The sequence below is a fragment of the Pogona vitticeps genome, chromosome 4 (assembly GCF_051106095.1).
Source record: "Pogona vitticeps strain Pit_001003342236 chromosome 4, PviZW2.1, whole genome shotgun sequence".
NCBI lineage: Eukaryota > Metazoa > Chordata > Lepidosauria > Squamata > Agamidae > Pogona > Pogona vitticeps.
The window spans coordinates 48311635-48332460 of NC_135786.1; the positions used below are offsets into that span (position 1 = coordinate 48311635).

General features: G+C 43.0%; 1 protein-coding gene across 1 annotated transcript in view; it reads right to left on the minus strand.

Moving 5' to 3' along the window:
- SLC60A1 (solute carrier family 60 member 1) overlaps positions 1-20826 on the minus strand; it is a 51812-nt gene that overhangs the window by 10481 nt on the left and 20505 nt on the right. Inside the window, exon 4 of the mRNA XM_020797519.3 lies at positions 1184-1352. Within this exon, the coding sequence (XP_020653178.1) occupies positions 1184-1352 (169 nt within the window). The remainder of the gene's footprint in view (positions 1-1183; positions 1353-20826) is intronic.

A 20826-nucleotide genomic window follows, 5' to 3' on the forward strand; every position in this document is an offset into this window, starting at 1 on the left:
TTGTAACTCATGAAAGCTCACACAGGAATGTATTTGTCACATCTTGGAAGATGCCACAAGATTTTTTTGTTGTTGCACATTGTTGCCACATGGGTTGGGGGCCCTGAGTTAGAACTGACACGAAATTGCAGCGCGCATACATAATATGTTGGTGCAAACAGAGCAACTGGCCTGAATATGAACTGCCTCCCATCCTCAAATACGTATGTCCACATATGCATGTACGTAAGCTGCTACACAGTACAGCAAAACCACCAAGCAAATACAGATGCCATTAGTAGGCACACAGGAATGCCTTACCGTAAGGATTCTGTAATACCCTTCTTGGAACCCACCATCTGCTCTTCATCTTAAAGCAACCCTGTGTGAGATGATAATTGCTCTTCTTTTATTAGTGAAAGTCACTGCCAATTAGGGAAACTGATGCCTTTACCCAGAGGGTAAAACACCACCCTTATGTGGATGCAATGTGGGCAAAATACATTGCCCCAAACTGACAAAGAGTCCCTCTTCTACTATCTCTAAATGGTAGTTCGAGAGAGATCCTACTGCAATGACACCCAAGGCGTTACTATCATACTGACTGGGTAAACAACAGCAGAAGAACCTGCCATGGATGGTGGGAAGGGACGTCAAGGATAAACCATTCTGGGGATGGGATGGGTTTTACTTCACACATCCATGGACGTTCCAGGGATTATGTTAGAACTACCAAGATAGATTAGGATGTTGCTGTCACACTCAAGATGATGTTGGTTGGGTTTTCTAAACGGTGTGAACATATAACTTTGAATAACTCACATTCCCTGCATACATACGGGATACAGAACCTTTGGCCTCCAGGTGTTTTAGCCTACACCATCTCCCTCATCAGCCCACCCAATACAGATGAGGAATTAGAGGGGCTTTGTCCAAATTATCTGTATCGTCAACAGTTCTCACCCCGGCAGTCATTTTAGAAGATGCTTTGGGGGGTGGACAGGCTGGGATTTGAGATTAACACCAACTAACAGCACTAGACTTTTTCTACAGAAACAATCCACAAACGATACCTTCTGCCATCATTTGTCTCAGCCCTTCAAGCAGCAACACAGTTACTCTTTCCTGTTTCAGCACCAGCTCATGCAAGGAGAAGAGACACGGGGGACTCCATCTGTGTCAAACTTGGTACAGCAGCTCTCACCTATTTCTGACTGAAGTTTTGGTGAGGAAGTAGACGAGTCATCTCTGTCAGCTATTCGCGTTTCCAATGCCAGCTCATCTGCAGGCAGCAAGGGGGGGCTGTCCTTATGACAGCAAGGCACCAGCCTTTCCTTGTAGAGCAGAAGGAACACTGCAATGGGCACGGGGAGCTGGAGAACAAAACAAAGAGCCAGGTTAGCCGGACACAGCCATTCCAAATACAGACCGATAACTCGTCTGCCCACTAGATGGCACTGGTCTGTTAACACAGATCAATTGCTGCTGTTACTGTTGTCACCATTGCTGTTTTGCATGTGTAGGCATTGTGGTTATTGGAACTTCATCATTTCTCATTCATAGGAGAAAGGTATGGTGATCATATATATGGGACAGGAGATGGTCACCAGAAAGTTACTTTTTCAATCACACTTCTAGCATCTCCTTGACCACAGTGGCTGGAGGATTCTGGGAACTGCAATCCAGAAAAACTGAGTTTCAAAACTCAGGGTATGGGGAAACAAGCTTCCCCAGTCTTCCTAATTTTGTGGAAGATATGATTTTAGTAGCTACAGTTTGCTGTGCAAGGATATGTAATGAGGCCACTATATGAAGGTAGAATGTTGGTCTTTTTGCATCTAGAAAAGAAATGGCAACGGGTTATATGGGAGAACAAGCCCACACCACACTGGGAAGATGCTGACATCAATACAGCTGCATAGCCTGGGTGTAGGAGGAGATGTGCAAAAAAATACATTCAACCTGTAGTTGACATATGGAGCTGTGTTATCTTAAGAGGAAATGCACCATAACCATTTGCATGAGCATGTTATATTGTAGCAAGGCAAGCTGTAACACTCAGCCTGGGCCAGAATGTAACCTTTAAGCAAGTTTCCAGAAAGACTTTACACACACCTGGCTGCCAAATGACTCATTCTAAAATTGCCCCACAAATGCCTACAAAAATACCAGTTGATTGGAATGTCGGCATTGGTTTGTAATGCTGTTTCCTATTTGGCCAGCAGGTGGCAGGCTAGCCCTGCAGATCTCAGCAACATGTCAATGACGTAGACCTTTTTCAAGTTAGACTTGGAAGTATGTATTGAAAAGGCTGCAGCAAAATCAGGGACTCCAGTTTGGAGGAGTACTGCCTATAGACCAGCTATAATAGCTCCAGAAGACTCATGAGTACCCCTGTTTCCTCACCCAGCAGTGTGTTCAGCTGCTATATTGCAGGAGTGCCCGCTGTTGGTCCCTAGGGCACCAATTAAAATACCCAAGCTTAAAACTCCTTCACGAAATACATTGCTGCTTTTCATGACCCTTCACATGCACATCTGTGTGAGACAGATGGGGGAATAGTATACAAAAGGAATTAAGTATTATTTGAAATTGCCTTCCTTCCATAGTAAAAGCCAGGACCCCCATAATTAACCGCTGGTCACTCAAGAGTTTGTTTTCACTCTGCCTTTGAATTCATTTAAAGAATGGTAGCTCCACATTTCCTGGTTTTTGTTGGCTCAAGGTATTATTTCAACTCACTCCCTCTCTGTCCCCCTCTCCTCAGCCCTATTCATTTAAGAGGTCTTCATTGTTCACAGAACAATAGAACAAGAACAGCCAGTTCAGTCCCTATGGAAGAAAACTCTTTTCCCCTAATAGTTAGAATCCTTCCGGAGGTCAGGGCCCGTTTGCGTTAATGGCAAGTTTGCAACGCAAGTAAAGGGCACAGCGGTATAAACAGAAAGAGATCTCAAAAGCCCAGTCCGACAACCTTGGGTTAGACAGACATAAAGCAAAAGCTCAGGGCCTGTTTGTCTCAGCCCATCCTTCTCTTCTGTAAAATGGGAACAATGGTCCACCTTGCTGAATGCTGTGAAGATGGCACAAAAATTGCTTTACCTATTTGCAAGAGCCATATGAAAGTAAGAAAGCTGGGATCTTCCACCCCACAGAGGAACTCATTATTATCCAAAATGGACTTTAAAAAAAAATCTCATAATTCAAGAACAACCATGGCTGTAATGAGCTCCTCAAGCATTACATGGCTTTGATTTTAAATGCTTGCTGAGAATTTCAGAGAAATTGCATTTTGGCTATGACAGCAACACATTAATGTCTTGTGGCAAAGGCTTGGAGATCATCCAGGAGAAAAACTACAATAGTTTTGCTTAACTGGGTCAGAATATACATTCCGTTAAAGCACAAGAAACACTGAGCTGGCAGAATTAGGTAAAGTCTTTGCTATGGTTTCTCTTCAACCAATTCAACAAAATATAAGTGAGGCTGGAGAGAGAGGAAAGACCATGAACATGCACAAGCAATGCACTGCTGGCTTCTGAAGCTAGAATCACACAGCCCCATACATGATTGCCCCTCACTTTGGGTCAAAATGCAGCTGCTGTAAAATCAAAGGGAGAACTGGTTGGGAAATGCATGCAAGCTTCAGATGCACCTCCAAGACTTACAAACCATTCCACCCCAAAGTCCTCTTCTGCTGACATAATAAGAAGCATGAGGGGAACGCCTGAACATCTGGATGGCTATATGTGCTACAACATCTTGGAAAAGTCACTCAAACACTGAGCTCAGAAAAGTTACTTTGGGCCTACAACACCCAGATCTGGGTGGGTGAATTCTGAGAATCATAATATATAAAAGGACTTCTCCAATCTCTGCTCAGATATGACTTTCATCAGAGCCTTGAATTCACAATGGTGAGGAAACCATTGGAATGCTTATCTGCCTCTAAAGTTCCCAGTATTGATTTCAACTGGAAAACACAACAGAGCATTGGTGCCAAATCACTCTGGCAATGTACCAGCTTACGCAAACATACATTCAGGAGGTAGGATTTAAGTATTAACAATACCCCCTTAATGTTGGCATTTGGGAACAAAGCTAGTGGAGCCATAAGAATGAAGATGATAATCTGCCTGATGATTAGGACAACCAGTTTCCTAATTGTCTTTTTTTCTAGACAGTGCTTTTCCATGAAGCCATGTTCAAAACTTTGCAGAACACACAGAAATGCAAAGGTGGTTTGTTTACTGCACTTCTATCCTACCTCCTGCCAACCTAGCAGTTCGAAAGCATGCAAATGGAAGTAGATAAATAGGTACCACCATGATGGGAAAGTAACAGCGTTCCGTGTCTAAGTCGCACTGGCCATGTGACCACAGAAGATTGTCTTCGGACAAACGCTGGCTCTATGGCTTGGAAACAGGGATGAGCACCGCCCCCTAGAGTTGGACATGACTTGACTAAATGTCAAGGGGAACCTTTATCTTTACCTACCTACCTTAGTTCTACCTCCCAGTTTATCACCACAACAATCCAATGAGTTAAAGTGGGCAGAAGAAGGTAGTGTCTGAGTCAAGCGCACCCAAGGGCTTTCATGACTAAGCAGGGTTTCGAAGCTGGGTTTCCCCAGGTCTAGTTTGATATTCTCCAGAGATAGGAGGGGTACGGAGGAGTGCAGGCTCTCAGTTAATTTTCAAGCTGGACTTGAGGGGAAAATGCAGAAATGGCATAGCTCATGGTGCGGGACTGCCTGTTGCTCCCAACCTGCACGGGGCATCTTGCTGATGAAAGGAAACAATTAACAAACCAGGAGAACTGAACACATAGAAGGATGGCTGGATCAGCATTACCAAGGAAGGTTTTGAGTGCAAAAATGTGGGCTGACAACTCTGGCAGGGTACAATAAAGGAAGGCACATTAGAATCAATATTGTTTTTCTCTGAAAATAAGACAGGGTTTTATATTAATTTTTGCTCCTAAAATGCATTAGGGCTTATTTTCAGGGGATGTTTTATTTTTTTCATGTACAACAATCTACATTTATTCAAAGACAGTCATGTCATCTTCTGGTTGCTGCACAATGGTGGAGGGTGGGGTTTCCCTTAACTGGGGCTTATTTTTTGGGGTAGGGCTTATATTATAGATTTTCAGGCTAGGTCTTATTTTCAGGGAAACAGGATACTTATAGCAAATCTGAGATTTGGTACGTAGCATCCCAAAGCTACAACAGACAAAAAGAGGTCTCTATTTGAATATGCACAGTGGTTCTCCTCAACACTAAATTAACAGAGTCCACAAACACAACCATCTGCTGGAGGCAGTAATAGAGCAGAAGTTCCATTTGGAGGAGGCAAAGCAGCTTTGAAAGAACCTTTTTCTAGAAAAACAACTGCCAGTGGTGGCTGGCAGGACAGGAGACACAACAGCCAATGGTGAATGGAATCAGAGGGGACAGGGAGAACCAAGGGGAGAAGGTAGTATGCACACATGCGTACACATGCACGTGCACACATACGTACACACCCACCCACTCTCTCTCTCTCTCTCACACACACACACACACACAGAGGGGGGGAGGGAGGGAGGGGGAGGGAGAGAGAGAGAAGCAGGTTGATATTCACGGTTTCTCCTTCATCCTCTTCACCACCCAACTCAGCTTGGAGAGCAGAAAAACACATCTTGTCCCTAAATCAGGGATGCTCCTACTGCTGTTTCCCTCTGTGCCTGGTTTCAAAGTTGAGCAGGTGAGTTATTCACTGGTATACAATTTCTTGTTTCCTTCACCTTCCCTCACCTTATTCCCCCTCCCCTCCCCTCCCCTGCCACACACACACACACACACACACACACACACACACACACACAAAGAGAAAGAGAGGGAGGGAGGGAGGGAGAGAATGTGTTTAAGAGTCCAGCAGGTAGGTCGCTGTTCCTCTGCATCTGGTATGGAGGCAGGCAGGAGTGGGTGGGCTGCTGGTGGTGAGCGTCTAAGCCTGAGGTAGTGTAATGTTTCAGTTGACCAAATGTAGACCACCACTGCCAGTGACCATCACAGTGGCAAGCAAAAGGATGGCTTTGGGTCAAATTAAACCTGGGGGGGAGTCCCCCACATGGAGAGTTGTACCCTCCCCCCCCCCCGCCTGGAGTGATCTGTCAAAGGCTGCCCCTTCTATCCTTCTTTCTTCTCTCCCACCCTGCTCTGTACTGCTGACTTCTCTCCCTACTTCCCCACATGGTGGGGTGCTGGGTTAAACACAGATGACCAGAACGTCACTTGCAGAGGGGACTGGCAAGATAGCCAAGCGTTGTTGCATGAGATCATGCTGAGTGCCATCTGGAGAGAAAGGGCCACAGACTGGGGCCACCCTGGCCCTAAAGACTAACAGACTGATCGAGGCACCAACTGGCACAGCCTGCTGAGTTAGCCCTTCTCATGCTTCCGTGCAACCACCCTTCCAAGCCCAGTCAAGTGCTTTATAGGTGCAACTGTGCAAATCTCCCTCTTTTTTTTTTGCTTGTTTTACCTTTCTTTTCCATCCCCTGCAGCCCCCTTTTGCAAACTGAATGGTGCTGATGAGCTTATTTGGCTTCCCAAGCCGGGTTCCTCTGCCAAGATACACACGGGCAGGGCCAAGGCATTTTATTACAGGATCTCAGGACTCCGCATGCTTGCTTTAGTGTGACATACTGAACCTCCTGGTAGACTGTTTGATGAGAGGCCTTGGCACAGAGCTCGCCAGCCTAACACCAGGCTAAACAAACAACAAAATCAGAATTGTTTCACGCATGACTAAATGCAAGGCAGGGCCAGTTTTTGCACTGACACAACATATATTGCAACAGGTAGATTGATGACTCATGCGAGTCCTCAACTTGGTGCCTTCCAGCTGTCTTGGATCACCCTCCTCCCCAGCCAACTAGGGGTGCTGTAGGCTGGAGATGATAAGATTGCAATCTCACATATGTATCTGGATGGCGCCTATTTTTAGAATACAGTGATACGCCTCCATAGTAGAGAGATTGCCTCAAAAGAGGGCTTGCTTCCCCCACTCCTATCATGTGCATTCATTGGTTCACTCTAACACTGAGTTATTCAGTTATGTTTTTTTATGACTAACAGCTTTCTTCCCCAACAATGCCCATCACCACCAGACCCATCAATAGGAAGGAACAATGGCCGTTGCAATCCAAAATTTCTTAAATAGTGCCAGGTTGGGAAAGACTGACCCAGGGTTGGAACTCATTTAATTTGAGCAGTTAATTGCAGGCAGGCAGGTTGAGCCTTTGCTGTTCCAACAAACCACCTGCTGCACATTCAGGTGCTATTGCTGCCCCATACATTAAAGGAAGGACTGATACACACATCTACCACTGGAAGCCATGCATAAGGCAAAACTCTAAAAGGGTACCGGTGCCCAGCTGTGCTCACTGGATGAGATCAAAGAAGCTAAAGAGTGCAGTACAGCCTGGTCACAAATTTTAAAGGATCACCAAAAGGGGTGCATTGTAGATTGCCAACTTTTCCCCCTGGCCTCCCGCTTGTAACTTTAAGACCACTGGCCGTACTAGCCATGAATGCAGTCAAACACATTTGGAGGGCACCAGGTTGGGAAAAGCTGGTCTAGACAGAGCCAAAGGAATAATCAGGAACAGAACCTGGTTGCCCAGGGCTACCTTTTTTGAATCACAACTCCCAAAATTCTCAGAGCTGTAACTCCTGAACAACTTTTCTAAAATTCTACAGCAGAATTAGGAACACAGGAACCTACTTTATACCAAGTCAGATGATTGCTAGAGCAGTGGTTCCCAACGTTGGGTCCCCAGATGTTTTTAGACTGTAATTCCCAAAAGCCTTCACCACTAACTGGGCAGGATTTCTGGGAGCCAGGATTTCTGGGAGCTACAATCTAAGAAGAAATGGGAGGCCAAGGAAAACCACTGTACTAGAGCTTCCATTCTCCAGACTTTCCACCGAGGTTCCTTCTCTACTTAGCAGTGATAGAGGCTGGAACTTCCTACATAAGAAGCCTCTTTCAGCCCTAAGCCCTGCTCCTTCCCCCAAAGGGTCTCCTTGTTCTATATTTTTTTTTCCTCAAGGAAAAGATACCTATATCCAGCATCCAAAAGCAAATGATGGTCTGAAAAAGTGCTTTCCCTTTAAGAAGAAAGCAGCAGAATAAGCAGCCGCTAACAAAATAATAAGCCTTGACTAGGATGTATATTAAAGGAGAAATCTGCATATGTATAGTCTTGATAGTGGAGCACTGATGCAGACTCAGAATTGTACAGTACCTGAATATCTTTTGCCTGAATACAGGGGACGTGGTGGTGCTGTGGGTTAAACTGCAGAAGCCTCTGTGCTGCAAGGTCAGAAGACCAGCAGTCGAAAGATCGAATCCACACAATGGAGTGAGCTCCCGTTCCTTGTCCCAGCTCCTGCCAACCTAGCAGTTCGAAAGCATGTAAATGCTAGTAGATAAATAGGTACCACCTCAGTGGGAAGGTAACGGCGTTCCGTGTCTAGTCATGCTGGCCACGTGACCATGGAAACTGTCTATGGACAAATGCTGGCTCTATGGCTTGGAGACGGGGATGAGCACCACACCCTAGAGTCAGACACGACTAGACTAAATGTCAAGGGGAACCTTTACCTTTTACTATCTCTTGCCTGAGTACAAGAAGCAGCATTTTCACTGTTTCCACTTCCTTATGCCAGTAGCCCCCTGGGCTGCAAGAGCCCTAAAAATAAAAGAGGCATACAGACCCACAGAGAGGAGTGTACAGAATTTGGTTGGATAGAAATAGGACCTAACAGATCAGGCAACATACATTGCAAATTGGACCCAGGGTAGCATATAATAGAGTTCCACCCTTGCTGGAGAAAAGGGCTAGGGAGGGAGGACATTTTCAAAATGCCTCCTTCTCAGTGTAGCCCCAGTCCCTTTGTGGAAGATGGATCTCAGCAAAGAGCATCTATCCTGCCCCGCTGTCCCATGGGGCAGTCTCCAGGGACCACCCTGCATCCAACCCACTGTGTTTGCAAGACATGCTTGATCCTCGCTTTGTGTTATCTGCATCTGTGCAATGCATTATTCTTCAATAAACTCATGTTCACATTGGAATTACCCAAGGAAGTGTCTTATCCACAAAGTAAGAAATCAATCAATCAAGACAGGAGGTCAAAGGCAGCTGCACATTCAGTCATGTGAGCAACATGGGGTATGGGAAAGGAGCTGAACCCTTTCTCATAAGCTATCCATATAACTAAAAACCGTTCCTGTTCCCAAGATGCTTTCCCACCTATGAAGGAACAGCCTGGGAGACTAGTCATGAACTCCCACCTTACACAAAGGTTGTCTCTTAGGACCACAGCTCCAGGGTTCCTCAAGACCTCTCTCTCTCTCTCTCTCCCTCTCTCTGAGATCATTTGGACAAATCAGCCTCATTTCCGGAGACTACTAACTCCATTTATTAAAAACACTACTTTCCTTCAAATACTTCACACTAGCCACACAAACAAAAGCCCTTGAAAGGAGCATTCATGCTTTTAATTGCCTTTTTTTTCTTTGAAAGGCCCAGAGAGGCTTGCCTTGCATTGTAAAAAGCTGTGCCTTGCTTCTTTACACAAACATAAACACAATTCTTTATAAGTAGCCCAGGTTGTTGCTGTTGCAGCCTCCCACTCTGTTCGCCTCTGGGATCTCTTACTCAACAAGCTGGTGAATCAGGAAGTCAAACATGTCAATAACTCTGGATTCCTTCCCTCATCAGTCTCTGATGACAGCAAAGTCTTTCATTTAATTGGTTGGGGTTGCGTTCTCCTGAGCTGCTTTTAAAAGGCCATAACTGGTCTTTTGTAAGCTCAGGTCAGGGGTTTCACAGTTCTACATCCTTCATTGCTTCTCAGAAGTAGAACCAGGGCAGCTTAAGAATGGTTGTGAGAGGCTTCTTTTTAAAAGATGACTGTTCCTGAAATTCCAAAAATTGCTGCTGATTGTCAAAAGCAATTGGGTAAAGAATCTAGGCTGGAGGATGCTCAGTCTCTAAAGATCCAGGGACAGACATGACCATCCTTGGACCTTGAAAGGCAAAGTCTACATTTAAGCCCATGTATCCTTTCCCGGATTTTTTTTCTTACAAAAACCAGTATTCATACAAAAAAAGAGAGGTATTCTTGCAAAAAGAAGTCAAAGCCTTGTGACTTCTAATGGGCAGAGAGGTTTCTTTAAAAAGTGGCTGAATTACATCCTGGCCCTTAGAGCAGTGGTCCCCAACCTTTTTGTCTCCATTGGGCCAGTTTAGTGTGCAGGTGGGGGGTCGTCCGTGCATCCATGGGAAGGGGCCGTGCATGCGTGTGGGGGACAAGAGATTTGTCTCCGCAGCCCAGTCTTGGCAAGGCCATGGACCGGGACTGGTCCGTAGGTTGGGGAAAACCTGTCCTAGAAGACATGAGGGTCCTTGCTGAGCCAAGAAAACCTGTGGTTGTGGACGTGAGCCCTTGCAGACCCATCTGGCCCATGGGCTGCTCTGCTGCTACATGGGGCAGCTATCATATGCAATTCCCATCACCTGTAAGCAAGAGCAAGGTGAGAAATTGCACTCCACCTGATCTGTTGCCCTCACTAAGCCACTGTGAAAACTAGTACAGTATTTAGACTGTCATTCGCCATCTACTAATTCCCTGTTGTAAACATTACATAATTCACATTATCTCAATGACTTTAACAACTTATCAGATCGCTAATGGCTACTTTGCACTATTGCTTAAGCTGTATCCAGGCCAGCTGCTCTTCCACCAAGCCTAATTATACTGATTTATAAACATAGTCAAACAAGAATTTCTGGTATAGTGGTGGCAAGATTCACAGATTTGGACTAAGGGGACCTGGGTTTGAATCTCCGTTAAACTCACTGGATGACCTTGGGACAGACACATTCTGTCAGTGTGACCTGCCTCCCATGAGAATAAATCAGAGAGGAGAGCAGTTATGTGCATCACCTCAAGCTCACTGGAAGAAACGCAAAATATAATTGGTATTATTATTTTACAGAAGGTTCTTTTACCCTTTCCCCTCCAAATTGTTACATGGGAACAAAAGGGGTGGGGGGAAAGATATGTTCTTTTCCCTTTAAATAAACAGCATTAATTTCGCCTGTTCCACCTACCCATATGTTTCACTTGACAACATCAGACTAGGCATGTAAAGTGGGCTATTCTAATATTTCCTATGTGAGGCAGAAAATAGAAGCTCCTACAGCAAAGACACCTTGCAGAGGCTGTGGAGTGTTAAAAATTGTGCAAACATATGGCAACGGAGGGCTTCAGAAAGATGAAGCTAGCATTATCAGATGAGATCATGAGAATGAATCCTGCCTCCACGATGATCAGAGGAAGTGATCATAACGAACACTTCCACCAGACATTACTTTGAAAAATATAACAATAGTTTGGTAGCTGGAAGTCAGCAGTATTCAGCTACTGCATATGTAGAAAAAAAATATTCCATATACACAAAAAAGGAAACGGTTGCTATAATCTATCTTACTGTCCTGACTGCTAGTTGATAACTCAGAGCCGCCAACGGACGGAAGTAAATAGTTTAAGATATATATTTGAATGCAGTATCTCTTTGTCTGAATGAGACACTCACCAGAGTTTGAGAAGGGTGAGCTGGAGAAAAGATAGAGTGTGACAGGTGCACATGTGTGCAAAGAAACCACAATCTGTAAGAAAGTGAGTGAATGGGGAGTTGGCTAAAGGCACCTTGGGAAGCCACAACAACAGTGGACTCATTGACTCAAAAGGATTTGTATAACTGCTGATTCAATGCACTGAGTCTACTTGAGTTAGAATTATTAACTGGCTTTAGGTTTAAGAATTCCTGCCATCTCAATCCCCAGATCCTCCTGGCAATTCTCCTAGCTATAAAAGGTACACTCTGTAGTTTCATTGCAATTTTAATGACTAGCACATTTGTTTATGTTTACTTCCAACAATACTGCTCTATTTTTTATATAAATCTTCTTCTCCGAAAAACAACAGCTGCTTTGACTCCATTGTGGTGAGGCCAAGGTTCTTTGACAACACAGTGGCAGGTGGGATCTACCACACAAAAGCCTGAGATCCAGTGGACTAGAGAGTAAGGGTAGGTAACATGTCACCTTGGGGCCACCTACTGACCCACAGGGGGCCAAATGAGTGGCTCATTTGGCACCTCCAATTGCCCCAAGAACCCACCCAAAACATAATCTTTTTTCGGAAGGCACACACGTACATTTTTTGACTCAAATAGCTCTTGTGTGTCCTCCAGGGCAAGTGGGGACCCTTTTACTATGTTTTGTAGAGCTCCTAGTACCCCTGTGCCCCTCCTACTCCAATTTTTAATATTTGTTTTTAAAATTAATTTATTTTTTAAAGTGTCCACTAGAGAGTGAAAAGAGGGGTTCAGCAACACAGACAAAACTGAGAGGATTGAAGTTGTGGGAGCAGTGTGGGGTAGGCATGTGGGGCCCCTAGAACTCTGGAAGTTGCCCGCCCTTGCTGAGAAGATCTGCTGCCTCATAGAAGCAGCTTGTAACTTGCCCCATGCTTGGTGGTTTAGGAAACTGTCTGCAGAGCCAGAGTTGGCAGTTCGATTGGTTGAGTGCTGGCTGTGACCAATTTCAGATGAGTCATTTATCCTGCTGTTATCCTGCCTTGTGGACTTAAAATTTGAGGTGGAAAGGGGTGTGTGTGTTCAGATGTCATTCCCGTCCTCTGCTTCTAATCCTCCCATGTACTGTGCCTTTCTAGTGACTAATGTCGTGAGTTCTCCACATGGAAATGTCTTTCATTATGTCCCCCCCCCCCCGAATTCTGTTCTTAAATTATGTGTCCTTACATTATGGGTTAAATCAGATTGTGAGTCCCAATATTGACTTAACAAGTCCCATTTGTTCAATGACCAGTTCCTCTCTCGGACAGCAGAGTTCATTGTCTCTCTACTTCGCCCTTTCTAGTTTGCTAGAACATGAAGAGGATACCTCCCCCCTCAAACACATTGAAATGAACGGGGATTTACATTTTAACAGTTTCAAGGGCTTTTAACAGGCATCTCCCTGCACAATCTCTAAGAAGTTGAACTGCTTGTGCAGTGCTTCATACAAATCTGTACAAACCTGTTAAGCTACTCTAGTAGGGAATAACAACTAGATTGAGGCAAAAGTTTTAAATCAGTTATTGTTATACACCTTGAGTGCTCTTTTAAAAAAGAAAACCTAGTACGGTGGGGTCTTGACTTAAGAACGGCTTGAGTTAAGAACATTTTGACTTAAGAACCACTCTCATAGGAAAATATTGACTTGACTTACATACTTAGATTTGAGTTAAGAACTGAAAAAAACCCACGTGGGAGGCAGAGAAAGTGCAAAATTTGAACGTTCAGTTAACTGTTGGCCAGTGAAAAGGGTGCCTGTCTGCTTCCTCACTCCTCCCAGCATTTAGAGAGTGGATTGGGAGACAGTCTTCAGACTGCCTGGTACTGTATTGCCTGGACTGTATTTTCCCTGCCTTCCCTGAACCTTTCTTGACCTAAGAAAAAAAAAGAAACAAAATATCCCCCTCTAGTGGTCGAAGACGGAATAGCAGCTTCCCATTAGTTTCTATGGACAGAAAAGAGCAGATACGGATCAAATGGTTTTCAATGCATTCCTATGGGAAATGCAGATTTGACCTGAGAACTTTTTGACTTGAGAACCGCCTTCCAATACGGATTAAGTTCTCAAGTCAAGACCCCACTGTATATAAAAGAAACCATTCACATCTCCAGCTCTTTATCCAGCATGGTTTGGGTTTTCAATCCCTGCAGTGTCTCCTCCTGAGGATACTTACAGGACAGAGGTTTTATGCATCCTTCTCAGGACCCTTCACAAAAAGTGACAGTGAAACTGACCAGGTGAGAGAGCCTTGAGGATGCAGAAGACGAAACTGACAGCCTGTACAGATTCTTATTCTGCCTTTCTTGACTGCAGCTACCATTTCCTGTTTGTTTAGTTTACACCCATATTTTCTCAGTAACGTGGCAGCAATACTGCCAGACTTTATACAACTCCTCACCAAGCTGAAATCACTGGCTTCGACCATCATTAACTGCAAAGCAGAGGTAACTGAGCAGGAGGAGAGAACAATCTCCAATATGACATTCAAAACTAGTGAGAAATATAGGGACAAACAGAAAGCAGAAGAGAGCAGTTTTTAAAAAGTTCTGTACAGCAGAAACTTTTTATACCTCATGTACTTGGTACTTTAGCTTGTTTTGTTTGGCAATTGGAGAGGTGTGGTTTGCAAGTTTGATTTCTCAGATCTGCTGATACTGATGTGATTCCAAGCTGAATGCCACATTATCTGTAGCACTTTCCCTTAAACACCCATCAATTCCAGAAGTCACTGCTGTCTCATTTGAAAATCCTTTCAGTGAAGGGAGAGACAGCCCATCAAGTTTTACATTGGATACTAAGGGGAGAACTATATGTTTACATTAATAGTGTGACTTGTAACTGCATCAGGGTCCCAATCATTACCTTTAATCCCAAACAGATCTTTCCTGTTCCCAAAGCAGAAGTCTGGTAAGCAAACCTATGGTTGACTATTTCTCTTAAACAGTCTTCATCTTTGAAAATCAATGGGCTGTAACATTCATCACCCTCAGCTGCCAAAGTCATCTGAACCAACTGCTTTTTTCCCCAGACAAACTGCAAACACAGCCATATGTGCACAGCAATTCTGGCACAATTAATTCATACAAATCAATGGCTTATTTGAAACTATGCGTACAAAGAAACGGAACTGCGGACACTAACCTTTAAGAGAAAGATCTTAAAGATCCAATCCTTCTCTAAACAGCCTTAAGGCAACTTCCCATGGATTTGGTCCTGCAATGGAATGCTATCAAATTCTATCAAACTCATAGCAAGCTTAAATGCAAATTTACAATTAATTGACTTAGACAAATGAATAAATAAAGGTAACAAAGGCAGTTGCTCTATTAAGAGTTCCAAGATTACGAAATTCCCTGGCCTAGGAAATCCAGTTTGTTCCTACTTGTTTCATTCGTAAAGGTGGGAGTGTTTCAATGCTGCTCAAACATCATTTAGGTTCTTTCTTTCTTTTTTTTTTCTTTTGTGGTCCTACAATCCAACAACTATTTGGTTTGCATTTTGGCCTTTTCTTTTATTGGACTGTCTTAACTGCTACAGTGCTTACCTGGGTAAGCATTTTTAAACATTTACACAGTGAAAAACCAAGATATGTTTACTCAGGAAGTAAGTCCCACTGTACTCAATGGAGTTTACATCCTAGTTGGGACTATAGTAAGCCTCTTTCATTTCATCCTATTAGAAGCATGGTGGGTTGTCTCTTTCAACTTTTTCAGCTATTATATTTTGTATTGATGTTATCATCACTTAGTTGCTTTAAGTTAGTGATCAGAAATCCTGACCAGTGCAGCTAGTGGTGAAGGCTTCGGGGAACTGTGGTCCAAGAACATCTGGGGATCCACAGTTGGGAACCATTGCTTTCAGTCAAAGTAGACATCTGCAGCTAAACAAATGACCATTATGGAGTTTTACATATAACGAAAATATTACTTGGCACCTAGTTCAGTTTAAAGCTTTCTTCCCCCTACTGTACACCACCTCTTCAAAGAAGCAAGCTCAGTAGACTTGTAGATGACCAAGCCCCAAGGGAGGAAAAAGAACAAATACTTTCCATTTCGGGCCGAAGCAAGCAGGAAGTGTTGTGATCTGCATCATTTCTTCCGTGGCCTGGACAACTCCAAGTCTATCAAGAGTTCATCCAGATGAAGAATTTGTTTCCTTATAGGTAGCAGATGGGACATGCTTGATACTGGTATTTTTTCCCACCATCTGGATGATACAAGTCACCAAAAGTGGCAGAAAATAACAAAGAAACTGGCTTTCTGAGGTGCTTTTTCAAAACCACCTCTGGTTAGTGGTTTTCTTTTTCTTTCATTTTGTACTGGGCTAAAATTCAATTGGCAACAGCTTCTCTGGTCTGAAGCTTTCAAGGTAATGCTAATCTACTAAAACAACCACAACAAAAGGAATTTCCAGTCAAGAAAATCAATTTTAAAGGGTTTCCCCAAGCATGTTTTATACTGTTTTGGAAGACAGCTGATTTCCAAAGTGGATTAGCAATGGAACTTTGCTGTAAAGGGCTCACAGCCGATGCTTTCAAGGTTAAAAGTAACCTACTTTCAAAAATCCAGAAGGGATAATAATTTTCAAAACATTTCTTTACGTTTTTGAAGTATTTCTGAATCATTTCTCTAAAGCTGTAGATTTCTTAAAAATAAGAGAAGTGGGGTGTTAGGAATAAGCACAGATGGAAACTTCAGTAAAATCTATGGTCATTCAGCAGCAGGTAGCAAGGAAAAATGTTCTGTCTAAATGAGCTTGAGGTACATTTTTATATTTCTTTGAAGTTAGGTGTTGGCCTCTGATAGATTGCAAATGTAGACATCTCAGTACACTGCTGTTTCCCCATATTAAACATTCTTTCTGTGTTTTAAGGAATAATCCTGCTCTTCCACAGCCAGCAGGTAAGGTGACTACAAACCTTGGTAGAAGAGGTGCTTCAGCACCTGTAGGATATCCTTTGGTAAAACAGCATATCCAGGAAGAGGTCTTCCCAGTGCAGCAACGGAGAAATGTCTTCTGCCATTGACATTCTGCCAACAGACAGAGCCAAAATAGGGGTTTATGAGAGTATATCTGAAGGATGCTAATACCCTTGTTCTTTGACATTTCTCCCAAACAGACCCCAAACTACACCAGTCGGTGGAACTGGCATAGTCCATTTCCACCTATTGCAGTCAGTGAAGTGGGGAAGACAGGGAAAAAACACACAGATGGATAAGAAATACTGGTCACAGTGAATTAGTTTCCTCTGGGTGTGGTTGCTCTGTTCCATCTCCCAACACCATTATTCTGCTCATTGAATAATAACCCATAAGACAACAAAAAGGAAGAAGTTCCATTTTCAGATAGCGTCTATGCTTAAAGCAGACATAATCCTTGACAAAAGAAGCCAATAAACATGCCCTGTCTCTTCAACAAAACAACATGCCTAACACTTGCATGCAGCTTGGGGTGTGTGTCTCTTTTTGGACAATCACTTCCAAAATTCCCCGGTCAGGAAAGCCAGAGGTCCTGCTGGCTGAGGGTATCTGAGAGATGTAGCCCAAACTCACAACTTTTCCAAACTATATATTGGCAAGTTTGGTGAACAGGATTGCAACCTGAAGAGATGCTCCTGGATTGCTCATTAAAGACTGCTTAAAACTCATTCTCTTTAGAAGTATTCTGACAGGGATCCAGTTCCCTTGGGGGCTGGGAGGTTAAGCATGGGGTTAAGTGTAAAGAAACTTGACCATCAAGTTCTGTATAGAAAACAGAGACAGCACTAAACTGTTATGCTGTACATTTGATATTTTCAACTTTAAAGTTACTTATGGGTATTACGATGTATTTATGGTAAGTATACTCTTTTGTCTTCTTAACATATTTTCCTTGCTCAGACCATATTTCCTTGAACAGACAATACAACCATGACCGATTCAACCCATCCTGTTGAGTTCAAGGCAAGCATTTCTAAAACTGCAGGTGAGCCAACATGCAAGACGATTCTCAAACAAGCACTTTCTTTTCCTGGGTTTTCAATACTTGTACTGTATGTTCAAAGCTTCATTTCATTATTGGGACTTTAAAAGGATTCTGGAAATCATTCTATTAACACCATTCTACTTCAAAGAGATCCTTTCTGTAAGATGTGAACTTCTCTCATGGTGGAGGAGCCTCGTAGCGCAGTAGTAAAGCTGAAGTACTGCAGTGAAGATTCTGCTCACAACCTGAGTTTGGTTTGGCCTCAGGAAGCCTGCTCGAGGTTGACTCAACCTTCTGTCCTTCCAAGGTCACTAAACTGAGTACCCAGCTTGCTGAGGAGGGGCCAATGTGTAGCCTGCATAATTAAACTGTAAACTCCCCAGAGAGATCTTTAGCCACTATTGAGTGGTATATAAGCAACACACTCTGCTTTGCTTCTGATTTGAAGCCATTGGGTCCTTGTCTGACATACTATAATTTAATTTAACAAGTGCTGTCAACAATATGTTGTACTCAATTTAAAAGCTAAAACACAGAGTTGATCTTGTTGTCCAAGAATGGTCTAAATACAGTGGTGCCTCGCATAGCGATCGCTCCGTATAGCGATGAAATCACTTTGCGACGCATTTTTTGCAATTGCAAAAGCGATCGCTTTGCGATGGTCCCTATGGGGTATTTTTGCTTTGCGATGATCGCAGGGAAGCGATCATCACAAAGCCCCCATTTTTGCACAGCTGATCGGCGGTTTCAAAATGGCTGCCGGGTAAACAAAATGGCCGCCCACTGTTTTCTGGGACGGATTCCTCGCTTTAGAGGCACCGGAAATGGCGGCACTATGGAGGATCTTCACTTAAAGGTGAGTTTTAAGCCCATAGGAACGCATTAATCGCGTTTTAATGCGTTTCTATGGGCTTTTTTATTTCGCTTAGCGATGTTTTCGTTTAGCAGCAATTTTTTTGGAACGAATTAACATCGCTAAGCGAGGCACCAATGTAATCTGTACAGAGAAAAAAACCAGTATGATTCTTTTTGTATGTGTGAGTTTATATTCTTCTTTTCCTGAGCAATATTTTCGTTTGATTCTGGTTGGTCCCCACCCCTCTAGCCCATGTTTGAGAGCAATATATTGCATAGAGACAGAGGAGAGGGCTTTCTCAAGCTCAGCATCCTAGCTGTGCAATGCCTTCCTTGTGGAGGCTTGATTGGCACTAACACTGTCTTAATTTTCTAGAGCATTTGGTAATTATAGAGACCAGGGCTTGGTCTTCAATCCTTCAGTTTGCTATTCTTTTGACTTAATTATTAAACTGCTTTAAACTGTAGTTTAAAGATTTTAATTGTTTTAAAATGTTAACGCTATACTTAGTTTAAAACTGTATTAATCTTTTATCAATTGTACTCCACTCTTGAAAGCTGTCAATATATAAGGCAGGTTAGAAATACAGTACTTTAATCAGTCAAAAGTAACAAATAAATGCATATGATAATGTGTGAACTACTTGATTGGATTTTTTTTTAAAAAAAGCAACCAGAAAGGGGTGGCGATCAGAATTGGGCCCCCAAGGGAATTGGGCCCAATCAGAATTGCTATTTTCCTCCATAGTCAAGATGCTACTGGGTCAGCCCTATGCGTACCTTGGGAGTAGGTCCCACTGAGATGAACAGTATTTATCACTGTGACATGAAGATGCAGAGAAACAGATCTACCCGGACCACCCGCGCGAGCCAGGAGGTGAGGTTGAGGAGCCTGACGCCGAGGGAGGCCCGGAGGGAAAAGACGCGAAACCGGGCCTTCTCGGCGGTGGCTCCTCGCCTTTGGAACAATCTCCCTCCTGAGATTCGCGCGGCCCCTACGCTGGGTACATTTAAAATTCAACTAAAAACATGGCTTTATGTCCAGGCCTTCCCTCCCGCCAGCATTTAATCTAATTTAATTTAATTTTCTCTTCCTTATCTATCTATCATTTATGATTTTTGGTATGTTTTGTTAATAACCGATGTTTTGGTTTTATTTTATTATAATTGTATATATCCTGTTGTTAGCCGCTCAGAGTGGTATAAATATACCAGATGGGCGGGATATAAATCAAATAAATAAATAAATAAATAAAAATTCTATAGGGGGCTGAAATTATCTCTGAAAGGTCTAATAAAACTGCTAATGCCAAAGGAGAAATGCAACTTAATGACAAGGAGCTATGCAGGAATATATAAGCTTAGCTGGAACAAGGGTGGCAAGTGTCTGTTTGAATGTGTAGTCCTTTTCTCCTGTACTGTTTCTAATAGAGGTCTGGGCAAAATATGACCCACCAGATGTTGTTGGACTTTTATGCCTAGCATTCTTCACTACTGGCTATACTAGCTAGGGTTGATGGGAGTAACCGCTCAACAACATCTGGAGTGTTTTATTTTGCCCATCCCTGCACTAGAAACAGCATAAGAGAAAGGGTACAGAGATCTAAACAAAGCCTGATTCCTAAAATTGATAGAGAGGAGGCTTCATTCACAAATTTCTCCTGATTTGTACCAAGCCTTCCCCAACCTGATGCTATCCATGTCTTAGATTATGACTCCCATCATCACCGGCCAGCATGACCAACAACATCTGCAAGGCTTGTCCATAGTTGCAATCACAGTTCAACACATCTGGAAAATACCAGATCATGGAAAGGTGGTATGCACTGATCCTAAGCCATTCAAAAGACAAGCCAACACCAAAATGTCCCTCTTTAACACATCATAATCACCTGACTTTACCAGGCACAAAATATTGCCCAGAGATCAGAACATTACAGGTTCCCCAAGAAAGCGTCATATTCCTTCATGGGAACCCAGTGACTTGAGACATGTTTTTTTAATTAAACATAGACAAACATACAAAACAAACACCAAAACATATATACAGGGAGAATATATCCATCTAACATATAAACCTGACTAGATAAACCATATTGCCCTACTAAGCATCTTTAGGCCATATACATTTAATATATAATTCTGACTACATAAACCCTAAACATACTTAAATTGTCTAATATATAATCTTAAGCCTGTATTGATCTTATATTCAGGCCATTCTTAGTTGCATAGATCAACTATAGTTCACAAGTTACTTAGTATCTTCATATTTCTAACTCATCCTCAATACCTAAACAGTTGTGATCAGAATATGTAATCTAATTT